This window comes from Pyrus communis, chromosome 13, assembly GCF_963583255.1.
Source record: "Pyrus communis chromosome 13, drPyrComm1.1, whole genome shotgun sequence".
NCBI classification, from domain to species: domain Eukaryota; kingdom Viridiplantae; phylum Streptophyta; class Magnoliopsida; order Rosales; family Rosaceae; genus Pyrus; species Pyrus communis.
The window spans coordinates 21,377,813-21,390,857 of record NC_084815.1 but is presented as its reverse complement, the minus strand read 5'-3'; the positions used below and the strand labels follow the sequence as shown (position 1 = coordinate 21,390,857).

General features: G+C 32.9%; 1 protein-coding gene across 1 annotated transcript; it reads left to right on the top strand.

Annotated features, from left to right (window-relative positions):
- The first annotated feature begins 6,297 nt into the window (after positions 1-6,297).
- LOC137713966 (transcription factor MYB86-like) lies at positions 6,298-7,899 on the top strand. The gene is made up of 3 exons (XM_068453327.1): positions 6,298-6,633; positions 6,738-6,867; positions 7,027-7,899. Exons 1-3 carry the CDS (start codon positions 6,501-6,503, stop codon positions 7,871-7,873), a joined length of 1,110 nt encoding a protein of 369 aa, XP_068309428.1. The 5' UTR covers positions 6,298-6,500; the 3' UTR covers positions 7,874-7,899.
- The last annotated feature ends 5,146 nt before the right edge of the window (positions 7,900-13,045 follow it).

The window sequence follows — 13,045 nt, the reverse complement described above, 5'->3', positions numbered from 1 at the left end:
TTCCAAATTCCATTGGGCATTGGACATAATTTTCCATTACTTCATTAACTTAATTTCACTAGCCATTCCAAATTCTATTGGGCATTGGACATAATTTTCCATTACTTCATTAACTTAATTTCATTAGCCAAGCCTCAAACATTGAAGACTAAAAGAGCCGAATTAGGTTTTTTTTTTTTTTTTTTTTTTTTGCTTGTAGTTTTGGTTGAGTCAGTGATTGTTAATTTGATCAAACTTATATTATGTGGTTGAGTTAGTTCTTCTTGCTCAATTTATCCAAATATGGAGCCCACACTTCTTGAAGTTGAACTTAAAAATTATATCGTTGACATGTGTTGGCATAGTGAATTTTCTGTGTTGAAATGAATTAGTAGTCTTGCACAAAAGTTGGTGGAGACAAAGAGGGATAGACAGTATTCCTTGGTGTACTTGTTAGTGAAATTAGCAATAATTTTATCCACTGCGACTGCTTCTGTTGAAAAAGCTTTTTCAGTGATGCCTATTGTGAAGAATCCACATCATAAATAGGATGAGTGATGAATGGTTGAATGATAGATTGATTGTATACATTTAGAATTTATGTATTTGATTCTATGACAATGATGTTGTGATACAATGTTTCCAAAATATGAGAGCACGTCGTAGAGAATTATAAATTAATAGAAGTATGATCGACTTTTAAAAGTTATTTTTTAACCCCATCGTTGTAAATACCTGACTCCACCATCGCATAAACGACATGTCAAACGCATATTGATAACTATAACGACATATTGACAATATTCATTACCATTATCAACAACATCGTGCACATAGATAGCACACTCACGTATAATATTTACATCATCTCAATCTCAGTACAATATCCGCACTATCTCAACGTTATCGATATTTTAACAATATTATCCCAAAACAATATATTGAGATGTTGTATGTGCTATTTTATATATATAAAGGGATAACTTAGACATTTTATCCTGTCAAGATGATGTAGATATTGTAGTTGGTGTCTATATTTGTATTTCAGCTAAACACTTCTGAAATTAGTTTATAATAGCCAATTTCCTTAATATTGAACAAAGAATGAAAAGTAATCCATCACCCCACAGATCAAAATACAAATCTATCTACATTTACCTCTTGATATAAAATATAAAATATAGTATATGCATGAATTTAGCCAACATATATACTAGTTAAGTCGGCTAGAACAATGTGCTTATAAATTTCTTTTCCCTTAATTTAAATGAACATTTTATCGTTTGTGAAAAAATAAATATAAAATATTGTACTGAAAAATAACTAGTTTATATGTTGGAGAATAAAGCCCCACATCTAGAGTATGACAAAATACAATACAACTTATATATGGGAATTCCATCTCTAAAATAATTGAGGTCTTTTGTGATAATATCAGTGACGTTGGTGGTGGATCGTGTTGGGCCTACAAAGTTAATCATGGTTTCAGATCATGCTATTCTCTCACACGTTCTAGGCCGAGTTATTGGGTTTAAGCATGCTACTAGAAGTTGGGCTTTCGAAAAAGATGTGCTAGCCCCAACTTAAGGCTATTGAAGACTGGGCCTTCAAAAAGATTAGCGTTGGTTCCAAAGAGTGAATACCGACCTACTCACCTGACTCTCGAAAAGATTGGTGTTAGCTCAGGTATCCGGTATAATGACTTGACCGTTCTCGATGTGAGACTTGGTTTCCCTTGAGACCTTGTGTGGGGTCACTCGTGAGGGGCATGTTGGAGAATAGAATCCTACATTGCATATGACAAATTACAATTCAACTGATAAATATGGGATATTTCATCCCTATAATATCATTGAGACTTTTTGTAATAAAATCTAATATCAAGTAATAGATGATCAAGTTGAGATAATATCAATAATTTTGGCGGTGGACCGTGTTGGGCTAATAAATAGCAGTATATAAGATAACAAACAAATTATTGTTCTTTGAAGATGATTAAATGTATAACAAATATCATACAACCTCATCTTTGTCTATAATTAGGTCCACAATTCTGATATATATCACAAATTTTATGCCATGCCTGTTCAAATTTTACAGAAAGTTTAGCAAGAAATTGATTTATGAGCTAATATGAGAACGAGAAACAATTGGGTGGCACTAAAATATTACCTTTTAATTGGTATTTAAACTAATCGACAGGAATAAAAAAAAAAAAAGTGTTACACTGTAACACGTGAATTGATAATCAACGCATAAATTATGTCGTTTAATTATACAATTCAATTTCCACACGACTTTACTCAAATAAAATACAATACACGAACGCAAAAAGATATTCATGCACACCGTTAACCATGTTGAGAGAAAGTAAAATAAAATTCTTCACGTTACAGTCTGCTGTACAGACCATATGATTAATATCGCGACCAACATTTTCACAATGGATTTTGAGATTTGGATCTTCCAATAGGATACGGTTGAAAAGATACTTTTTCTTTTAACAAAGGTTGAAAATATACTTTAAAAACCTTGAAAAGAGGAAAATTAAGGAGAAGTCAAAGCTCAAAAGTTAAATTTACATCATGGGTGTCGCAAAAATATTTCCCACGCAGGTAGTGTTTACTAATTAATTATTCTAGTTAAACTGAATCATCAAAACTGGAGGGAATTGACTAATCCTCTATTTGTTTTCCTACTCTTTGCATATTGGTTTCAAATCAATAATTAAGCAATTCTTTTATTTCTAAACAGCCTGTTTCATTATATTCCATGTGATTATACTCATCTACTTAGCGATAATATGGTGTTTGCTTTCAAATCCTAACAAGCTATTTTTCACGTGTCATACAAGATCTTTATGGCCCCAAAAAGATCATTTCCCAATTTTTTTTAATTACTATTATTAAAAGGAGGGAGGAAGTTCGAAACTATTACAATTATTCAGATGAGGGATGAGTTTCGAACTACGGAATGCATAGATGAAAACTCAATATCCTATCTACTTGAATATTGGACAACATGTTCATTTCTCACCCTTAGTATTACTTAAACCTCATCTCAAATGCATAAAGTATTCTAAAACGGGTAATGCTAGGGAAACCTTTTATTTAAATCATATTTTGTAAATCATATGACATGGTTGTTAATGATTAGATTATTTCTTAAGTATTAATTAATGTGTTTTTTTTTTATTGATGACATACACATAATTTGCAAATTTATTCTACAAAGTTAGTTTACTTAGTATTCCTCTTCTAAAACAAACAATTTGCTATATTCAATCCAATTGGCAATTATGCTCTTTACAAGCTTTTTTTCTTGTTTTCCTTTTTCAGTACAGCGCGTGCTCTTAATCTTGATTTGTTTACAAGCAATAAAAACTATTAGACGGTATATTAAGGCGAATGTCACATTCATCTAGAACGAGGCACATTAAGTTAAAGAGAAAAGCGATTCACCAAAATGTTTGGAAAGATTTGTTTACAGATTAACAGTATAACACACACGGATTGGAGGCTTGGGACTGTAGCATGATCACTGACCTACAAAACGACAATAGATGGTAGGGAAATAAGTGTACAAATTGATCGCATTTCTGTGTGTCTAGCTGGCTGTGTAGTTTTCAAGATTATATGGCGTTTATATCCTCATACGTGTAACTGTCGGTCATGGAAACGTCTATCAGCGCCTCCAATCATTGAGATTTCAGGAAAAGGATTATCACCGAATCTTTTTCTTAGGAATTCGAAGAATCTCATAATTGTATTCGTTTATTGTATATTGTGATATTAAAAATTATTTTAAATTTAAAATTTAAAATTACATATAAATAGTACTTAACGAAAATTGATAGTACGATGTACAATGAACAAACATAATTATTGGATCTCCACGATTCCCAAGAAAAGAATCCGGCGAGGCTTCTTTTCCGAGATTTCATTCAAGTTGAAGTTTAAATACAATGTGCGCAACTCGGACGGTAACTGATTATATGTGAACATGTGGCTGCGATCTGGTGGATCTGTCCCCTCCATTAGTTGATCAAAAGCTTTCATTATGTTAATACATCATGGGATATTTGACAGTTCATTCTTTTTAAGCTAAGTGGGTAGTGGGATTAGGGCAACTTCTCTTCTTTTAAATTCACGAAAACTAATAGCAAGGGGGAGTACTTCTTGTGGCTTTCACTTATTTTGTTTGATCTTATTTATGAAACATTGATTAAGCAAGTTCATTAATCATTTTACCCCACAAAAACCCATATCTATTTCTCAATTATATGTGCTTGGGATCAAGGAGAGAACTTATCTGTCAATTCATAAGATAACTAGTAGAAATCTTGGTACACCAAGTCTCATAATATAAGTGGTTGAATTTTTTTTTTCAAGTATCCAACTACTTGTATTATAACATTTAGTGTACCAGACCATGTTTCCAGCACACACTGAAAAATCTCTCGATAACTAGGAGTTTAGAGGGAAAAAATCTAAATCAATGTTTGTCAGTGTAATTTGACCATTCATAGCATCACTTTACATTTTTTCATACATTCATTGTGGGTTGGTTACTCGTGAGAATGAATTTAACTTGTGAACATTTGAAGCCCTTATCAAAACGAGTATTTTTACGCAAACGAATTTGTGATTCCTATCGGAACTTTATTAGCCAAAACAAATAAATAAAACTATTTGAACCATATCCATTGTGTATCACATTATGTGACGGGCAAGAATGATAGGAGTAATAGCTAGGGTTTAGATTTTAAGAGCTTGTAGTTTACTTGGTTAGCGATTAGAGTTGTAGTTTAGTTGGCTAGAAGTATTCACAGCATGAATAAGCCTTCTAAGGATCTTGAGATTGTTTACATCTCCCTCAATATTACTTGTATCAATAATAAATAAATAAACATGGTGACATACAAGCTAAAAGTAATACTTACTTAAATAGCTGGATTCTATCTTTATTGATTCATGCTTAAATTATAATAGGACGTACGTAAAACGTAACCATGAACATTAGTCAAAATCAAAAGTAAAAGAAAAAAAAAAATGCTCTTAAACAATCAATAAACAACAAGATGTGCAAGCATATTGTTCTGTTCTCTACGATCTTAGGTTGTTTCGTACACTTTTTTTTGTTTTCCAAAAGATAGTGTCGTACACAAAAGATGGAAGCTTGCGACTGGCGTCAGCTCCAAAAGGAAGGAGGAGAAAAATATAAAGGAAAAGAAGAAAAAGAAAGGGAGAAAGGGGAAATGGGTCGTTGTCTGTTCTTTCGTTTTTTTCTTTATGGAATCTTTTGTTCTTTATTTTCATGTTGTTGTGAAAAATACGTAGCTAGCTACCGTCAAGATTTTTCTAGTCCGGCTTATGTAATAATTTGTTCTTTATAATATATAGTCAAATATATACACAAATAATGGAACCCACAATTGATACTCTAGTACTGTCGGCTAACTTTATATTTATCCTGTAAATATTTAGACACAGACACTTGAGTCAATATAATTTTCGTGTAATGCTGCTTGGTGGTAGTTCGATAAGATTAATTATTTTGATGTATATTTCGATTTTGTCTGCAAATACAGCGTACTGTGTACAGTAGCTGGCAAGCATGGCTCAAATATTATTTTTATGCAGATTGGTCAATATGAATGTGTTCCAAATTGAGCAACAAGTGAAAAAAATACATTTGAGTTCCCTTCTGAAGAAATTATTAATCGACTTGTAATCCTTGTATTTCTATATAGAAGTCTACAGATTCTTTTGATTCAAATGGGTAAAATCATAATACCCAAAAAATGTCAGGATTAAGTTAACTGGCAAGAGCAATATATATGTCTCCTTCCACTCGAACTCCAATATCTTTTCGTAGTTAAGTACACACATGGTAGGTGAGACTAATTAAGTACAATATTATGGATTGTTATACTAAACGTGTATACATATATATGTATGTATGTGTGTGTGTGTGTGTGTGTATTTGCACATGCTCAATTAAATTAAGGTCCAAAAGGTCTTCTATTTGTGCAAGCAAACACAAAATTAAAGGGCAAACCCTTTTGAGTTTATGAGGTTTTAAACCAAAGCAGCTTTTCTTCTATATATTTTTATGAGTCTTATACATGTAACTGTATTTTTCACTCATTTATGTCACCTTTTCCCCCCACAATTTCTAAAGATAGAGATATCTTAAAATCCAATCCAGTCCAATGCAAAAGCAGCAGCACCAGATTTGCGTAAAACCCACTTGATTGCTTCAACTCTCTCTCTCTTCTCTCTCTCTCTCTCTTCTCTCTCTATGACTTGAGTTCTAAGTATGATAAATCCCACTTTTCTTTAAATCATAAGAAATTACTCTTAATTTTTCTCTCTTATAACATATATATAGAGAGAAAGAGAGAGGCATATACAGACAGACATATATTCTCAAACCCCATGTCCGGGTTGTTGCTGTGATCTGCGGCTGACCTGCTAGCGGCTTACTATTTTACAGATTTTCATCAGCAAACACGAAAAATGGGACGCAATTCGTGTTGTTTGAAGCAGAAGTTAAGGAAAGGCCTCTGGTCACCAGAAGAAGATGAGAAGCTCTTCAACTACATCACTCAATTTGGTGTTGGCTGCTGGAGCTCAGTCCCAAAGCTTGCTGGTAATTCGACAACTAACTTCAAACTTTGCATTACGAGAATTCGGTTTCAAACATATTATCAAGAATTTGAACCCTTTTTTTTTCTTTTTTTGTGTTTTCATCAGGTTTGCAGAGGTGTGGGAAGAGTTGCAGGTTGAGATGGATAAACTATTTGAGGCCAGATTTGAAGAGAGGAATGTTCTCACAACAGGAAGAGGATCTCATTCTTAGTCTTCACGAAGTTATAGGCAACCGGTAATGCCTTTAGCCACCTCATTCTGTGCCACTGCTATCCGTGCCTATTGTCAATTTTTCTTGTCCCGTCGATATTGAGCAAATACCATCATCAAAATTTTAAAATCCTGAAATGGTGAAAATAATTGTCTATGTAACTGAATTGTGAATTTTCATCAGGTGGGCTCAAATTGCAGCACAATTGCCAGGAAGAACAGACAATGAGATAAAGAACTTTTGGAATTCATGTTTGAAGAAGAAGCTAATGAAGCAAGGAATTGACCCAACTACTCACAAGCCACTAACTGAAGAAGAGCAGAAAGAAGCGAACAACATTGATTGTTCAGACCTAAACGAGTCTTTGCCAATGCCAGAGCTTCCAACTATGCCAATAACCATGGCTTCCCAAGGCCCAACATTTCTTCTCAATGATTCAAATTACTATGATGGAAACGGAGGAGTCCTCAACAATCCACAAGCCTCAAGAGCCTTTGATTCTCTATCTTATTTCGAGTTTCAACCTGGTTTTGAGTCATCAGCCTACAATTCAGATCTTGTTGCCGCTCAATACCACCATACCAACATTAGACCTTATGAGTCAAGCTCAAATTTTGGGTTTACTTCAATGCCAAGTTTGGCAAATTCGGACCATGGAAGCATGTCCGGCACAGATTTTTCGGACAATTCAGCTTCAAGACTCGGCTCATTTTTCATGAATGAGGTTAAGGAAAGCTCGAGCAATAGCTCGAACGTCGGCAGCTATACAGCAGGGTGTCATATGAGCAGCAACAACGTAATTGAAAATGCGGCTTTTCCATGGGAAACAGATAACAAACTAGATTCCTTGTTTCAGTTTCATTTCAATGGGATAAAGTCTGAGGAAATTATCAAACCCAATAGTTCTTGGCAACAACAAGGGCAGCTTGTTCATCACCATGCTCAAAATTCAGTAGATTTCAGTAGCTATCCGTTGACGTCGTCAGAAGATCTAACTGGTGCAAATTTTGATGTTTTCCAGAATATTTGAAAATATTGTAAATTTATTTTAATTTTTTGGGGTTTTAAAAAAATACACATAGATCTTGATAGCAACAGGGGAATTCCTACTGCTGAAAAAAAGGGTTTGAGATATTGAAGATTTTTTTCACTTTTTTTTTTTTTACAAGTTTGTTAAGTTGTAATTTGCAGAATATTCTGTAATCTGTATTTTTCTGTCTTCTGTTTTTTCAGAAAAAGTTTGAAATAAGATGATCATGAGTGTAATTAGTTCGTTTTGTGGTCCTAATCTTTCCTTGTTGGTTAACTAATTATCATTAGAGCTTGTATTTTCATGTCCGTCTTTTTCCTGCTTACCACATAAGTGCTTTTCGAGCGGCCAAAATATCGTTCTGCACCAAACAGCTGCAATCTAATTCTGATTTTATATTATTAACCCCATGACCAAACGATAGTTCATTTTTTATGCTAACCTGTATGAACCGGACGTGCATGTATAATATACATATACAAATACAAATATGTAAGTATATATACATACACATATTTATATAATGTGTGTATGAAATTAATTCAATGTAGGTGTATGTGGGGTTGGATTGAGAGTGTGATATATTTCTTGAAACGCTGGAAAGAGTTTTAAGAAGATTAGGCTAGCTGGGCCCTATATATATATATATAATATATACACGTCAGGGATGCTGATTTTCTTGCAAGAATATGTGCGGGCTCCAGAACCATCATGCATTCAGTCGCATCCCTCCAAAAGGTTAAAATTGGCTGGCCTCTCTTGCATTATTGGAGAGACATTGAGCATACGTATTAACCGTAAACCACCGCGTAATGTTACAGATGCATTATGCAATGAATGTGTTTTAATTATACTCTTAAGATATTAATTTGTCATCACGTATACTTTAAAACATGAGCTAGCGACGATGCTGCAATATTGCTGCAAATTGTTTTGCACTTAGGTCTTGTGAGTAATGCAAAACGGTCTAAATTGTTTAAAGACTTAAAATAACGCGTTGTATCAAATAACAGATAAATGATAAACTAAGAAGGTGAATAACATATGCACGTAGCATTTTTTAAATCACATATCAAATGTGCTATAGATATAGTGGGAAGCCTTCATAAAGGGCACTGAATGCCATTCAGCCCCGGCCATGACTTCAAAACTCGTGCATATGCATGGAGCCCATGCATATATAAGGGCTAATTTTGACTTTGAAAAGCTGAGGACCAATGCCTGGTCCAAAATACTATGTAGAATATCGCTTTCTCAATAATTCTCTAGTTTTCCCTATCATTTTTGTAGGTACAAAAGATACCATAACCCTAAAAATCTTATCCGGCAATATATAGGCCATTCCATTACAAGTACGAACTCAAATCATATGGCCAACGGTGGGTCATGAAAAATGATCACAGAAAGCTATCAATCTGCTCTTCATGAAGTAGCCAAGAAGTTTGAGTTCTTGCATTTTTGCTTGTGATCCGATCTGTTAGTGTTTGGTGTTTCTCTTTTGATTACACTAGAAGGTTTTGAAATTTGAACCGTAAACCTAGTCTACTCCAGGTTTTGAAATTTGAACCGTAAACCTAGTCTACTCCTATCAAACACTATATTCGCCCTTACCACTAGGTTAACTTGAGTGTAGTGTTTAACATGTTTAACCAATCTTCCCAACTAAAAACTATATGGAAGGAAAACGAATTGAGAGGCATTGAGGATCAATAATGTACACAGGACTATATGTATATAGTGCTGTGTTACCTAACAGGTGTACTAGTCCTGCCCATAATTTAAAACATGCAAAGAAAAATCACCCTCAATGTGGTGACAGTTTTGATACAACCTAAACATCAGTTATCATTAATTAAATATTCTCTTCCCTTTTTCTTTCCTTTTCCGCTTTCACAATCCATGAGAATAGCTAGGCTTCAGTTGCTTGCTTCTTACTCCTGATCTAAGCATCTAAGAGCATAATCACCAAGTCCAAACATTAATGAATTGTTACGTCAGTGACCATCAAATCAAATCAAAACGAACTTAAGAATGGTATAATTAGGAATTACGTAAAATCTCCCCTTACTTTTTTTTTGAAATACATATAAACATGTACATGCACAAAAATCTTGTAATTCAAGCCGTTAAAAGTATTTATTTTTGTATTTGTTGTACTTGTTCTTATTATTTCTCTAGTTACTTCTTATATAGATATATATATATATATTATATCTGCATGCAAGCAAAAATAAAAGCTCAAGCGACCGACATCACTGTAGATATAGTAAAAAAGAATATGAATGCATGCATGAACCCAAAGAAAAGAAATGGTCTCCCTATTATACTTTTTCTCTTCAAGTAAAGATGAAAAGGGTTAAAATTCAAAGATATCAAGTACTACTGATTGATTATGTTGTGTACAGCTACTTGATCTTTCGGTCAAACAAAGATTTGTTTCATGTGAATTTTGACATGTATGCTTTAGCTAATGATCCCTTTGAGACCAAATATTACTACGAACGGCACCGACAAGGTGGCTGCCGGCTTTTTGCGTAGAGTAATTGAGTCAATGCCACATGTTACACATTCATCAGGTGCGTTTGATTTCTCTACTGAGCAACAACAAAAACACAATTAGGTCAAGGGTTTGAGCTTTTCTACTTTATTGGTCTGTTTTGGCACAAATTATGATGCCTCCAGCTACTTCGACATTTTTGAGGAACAATTTTGAATTTGGTACACAAAATCTTTGGAAAATCTAAAAATGTAATTTGCTGTCGAGGCGAGTCTGGCCAGTTATGCATACAGCAAACATGTAGCAGATATTCACTTTCTGATCGAGCTCAAATTTTCCCACATGTATGTATATATATGGCAGAGTTTTATCAAGCATTCTTGCTTATAATTAAGCTCCATATTAGTTAAATAATGCATTTTTATAATAGTTTATGGTTTAATAATGGAAGGATGTGTGGAAATATGAAGATAAGAATGGTTTGTTGGACTGTGATCTTAGGCACAATAAATGGGCAAAACTACTGTGTGGTAATCAAACATGGCCGTAGTATATCCAGTTCACTCATATTAATTATAATATATGAGTTGATGATTAATATTGAACTTGTGATTATGCATGACTTGATTAATTGTAACCTGTGATTATGCATGAGTACTTTTCAATACTTAAAACCCAATAACCATATTAATTGTAACTCGTGGTTATATATGTTACAATACGTAAACCCTAGTATAACCATATTAATATTGTAACCCGTAATTATACTTAAATTGATTAATTGTAGCGTTATAATATATAAACACTTATGAATTCACTAATTTTATTATTGATGAACTGATTATACCACGTGATATGTTCTAGCACCATATATGTAAAAGAAAACTAATGAAAAAAATTTCATAACGCTGAATTTTAACAAAAAAAAAAATATTTATTAACTTTATTTAATAGTAAGAACATAAGAGTGAGAAAAAAAAAAAATAAAAAAGGGAGTTTTAAAGAAAAGCCCGCGATACTGTTCACTTTAACAAAAAATCATATTTTACACTAAAAAGTCAATCCTGGTATTATTCACTTTCCCTTTATTTTGTCTTATCATTAAAACTTAAAGTTTTCATACCCTTTTCATTTTCTAATAAAAAAACCTTAACTAAAAGCGCGTGAGCACACCAACCCCTTTACTTCTCTCTCCCCGTCGTCTCCAACATTTGCTGCACACCATCAGAGGAAATTACAGCCAGCTTGAAAACGAACGCGAAAAGCAAACAATGACTGGGCAATTAAGTCCTATGGTGTTTGCTGCTGAATCATGATCCATCTTTTTCTCCTTGTGTGGTTTCCACTATTTATGTCGTTGCTGTGTCTTGTTTTCCATCACAAATAAAGTAAAAAGTGGAACAAGTTAAAGTGCAAGAGATTTATATAAAGGAGGATGGGAATCTGCATCTTCATATCTGCAAATATATTGGAATATTATAATTTAGTTATGATCATTTTGCAAATATATTGGAATCTACAAATGTCGGTTGTTTTGCAAGAAATTGATAATTTAGTTGTTCTTGTCTGTGTTTTGGAGGAGGTAAAAATAAGTGGAAAGGTTTTGGAATTCCAATAGTTAACAAAATTAAAAATAGCTCCTTATGACGGTATTTATGAAACTAAACCAAGAAATAAATATTTTTTATGAAACTGTTCCAATTACTATATACTATTTATGAAACTGGACAAAAATTTGACACTATTTATAAAATATGACCAAGAACTAGGCACTACATATGAAAGTAGACCAAGAACTAGGCACTATTTATGAAACTCGACCAAGAATGAGACATTATTTATGAAACTATACCAATTTCTATACATTATTTATGAAATAGAACCCAATAATTAGACACTATTTATGAAAATGAATCAAGAATTAGTCACTATTTATGAATTAGGACCAATAAATAGTGTAGTACCGTTCAGTTTAATAAATAGTTTTCAGTTTCATAAATAGTGAAGTATTTTAAGTTGCATAAACATTATAGTATTGTTCAGGCGCGGATCGCGCGCATCAATTTTTTTTTTAATTAAAATTGTGTTATTTTCATTAAAATTTAAGTTCTTTTGTTCTCTTTATTAAAATTTAAAGGTTTTTCATTAAAATTTAAAAAAAATTTATTCAATAAAGTTATAGCATGATTTTTTGTTAAAATAAACTTAGCTCAAATCTTTTTCATGAAAGCTCCCTATATATAAACTACCAACCCAAAAACATAAACTAATTATATAAGATAAAGTCTCAACTACTTTTCAAATGCTAACATGAGGTTAATTGCTACTTAAACCTCTTATGGCACTGAATAATTATTGAACTTTTCAGATTACGGTGGCGAATTTGTTGGAGGGTATGAATTAACCAGCTCAGGCAACATTTCTTTTTTTTTTTTTTTTTGTGGAAAAATTGTATAGGCATGCTGTTGGAGACTGCAATTTCAAAGGCTACATAGTTTGCAGTTTGGCTCATCAGTAATAGTAATTATGATAGGATTAAGAATAAACTTAATAAATTAGAACATAAAGTGCTTATTGCTTAATTCTAAAGCTTCATCATGTTCATAAATAGCTTCTCATCAAAGATAATTAAGCTAAAATTAATCTCTTCCGAGAGTCATCAGAGAAAGTGGTGG

Bases quoted from the DNA above. Each gene is read 5' to 3' on its own strand.
- LOC137713966 (XM_068453327.1), top strand. From the start codon at position 6,501: ATGGGACGCAATTCGTGTTGTTTGAAGCAGAAGTTAAGGAAAGGCCTC. The intron at 6,634-6,737 runs GTAATTCGACAA...TGTTTTCATCAG, and splicing joins CTCAGTCCCAAAGCTTGCTG to GTTTGCAGAGGTGTGGGAAG. The intron at 6,868-7,026 runs GTAATGCCTTTA...AATTTTCATCAG, and splicing joins CACGAAGTTATAGGCAACCG to GTGGGCTCAAATTGCAGCAC.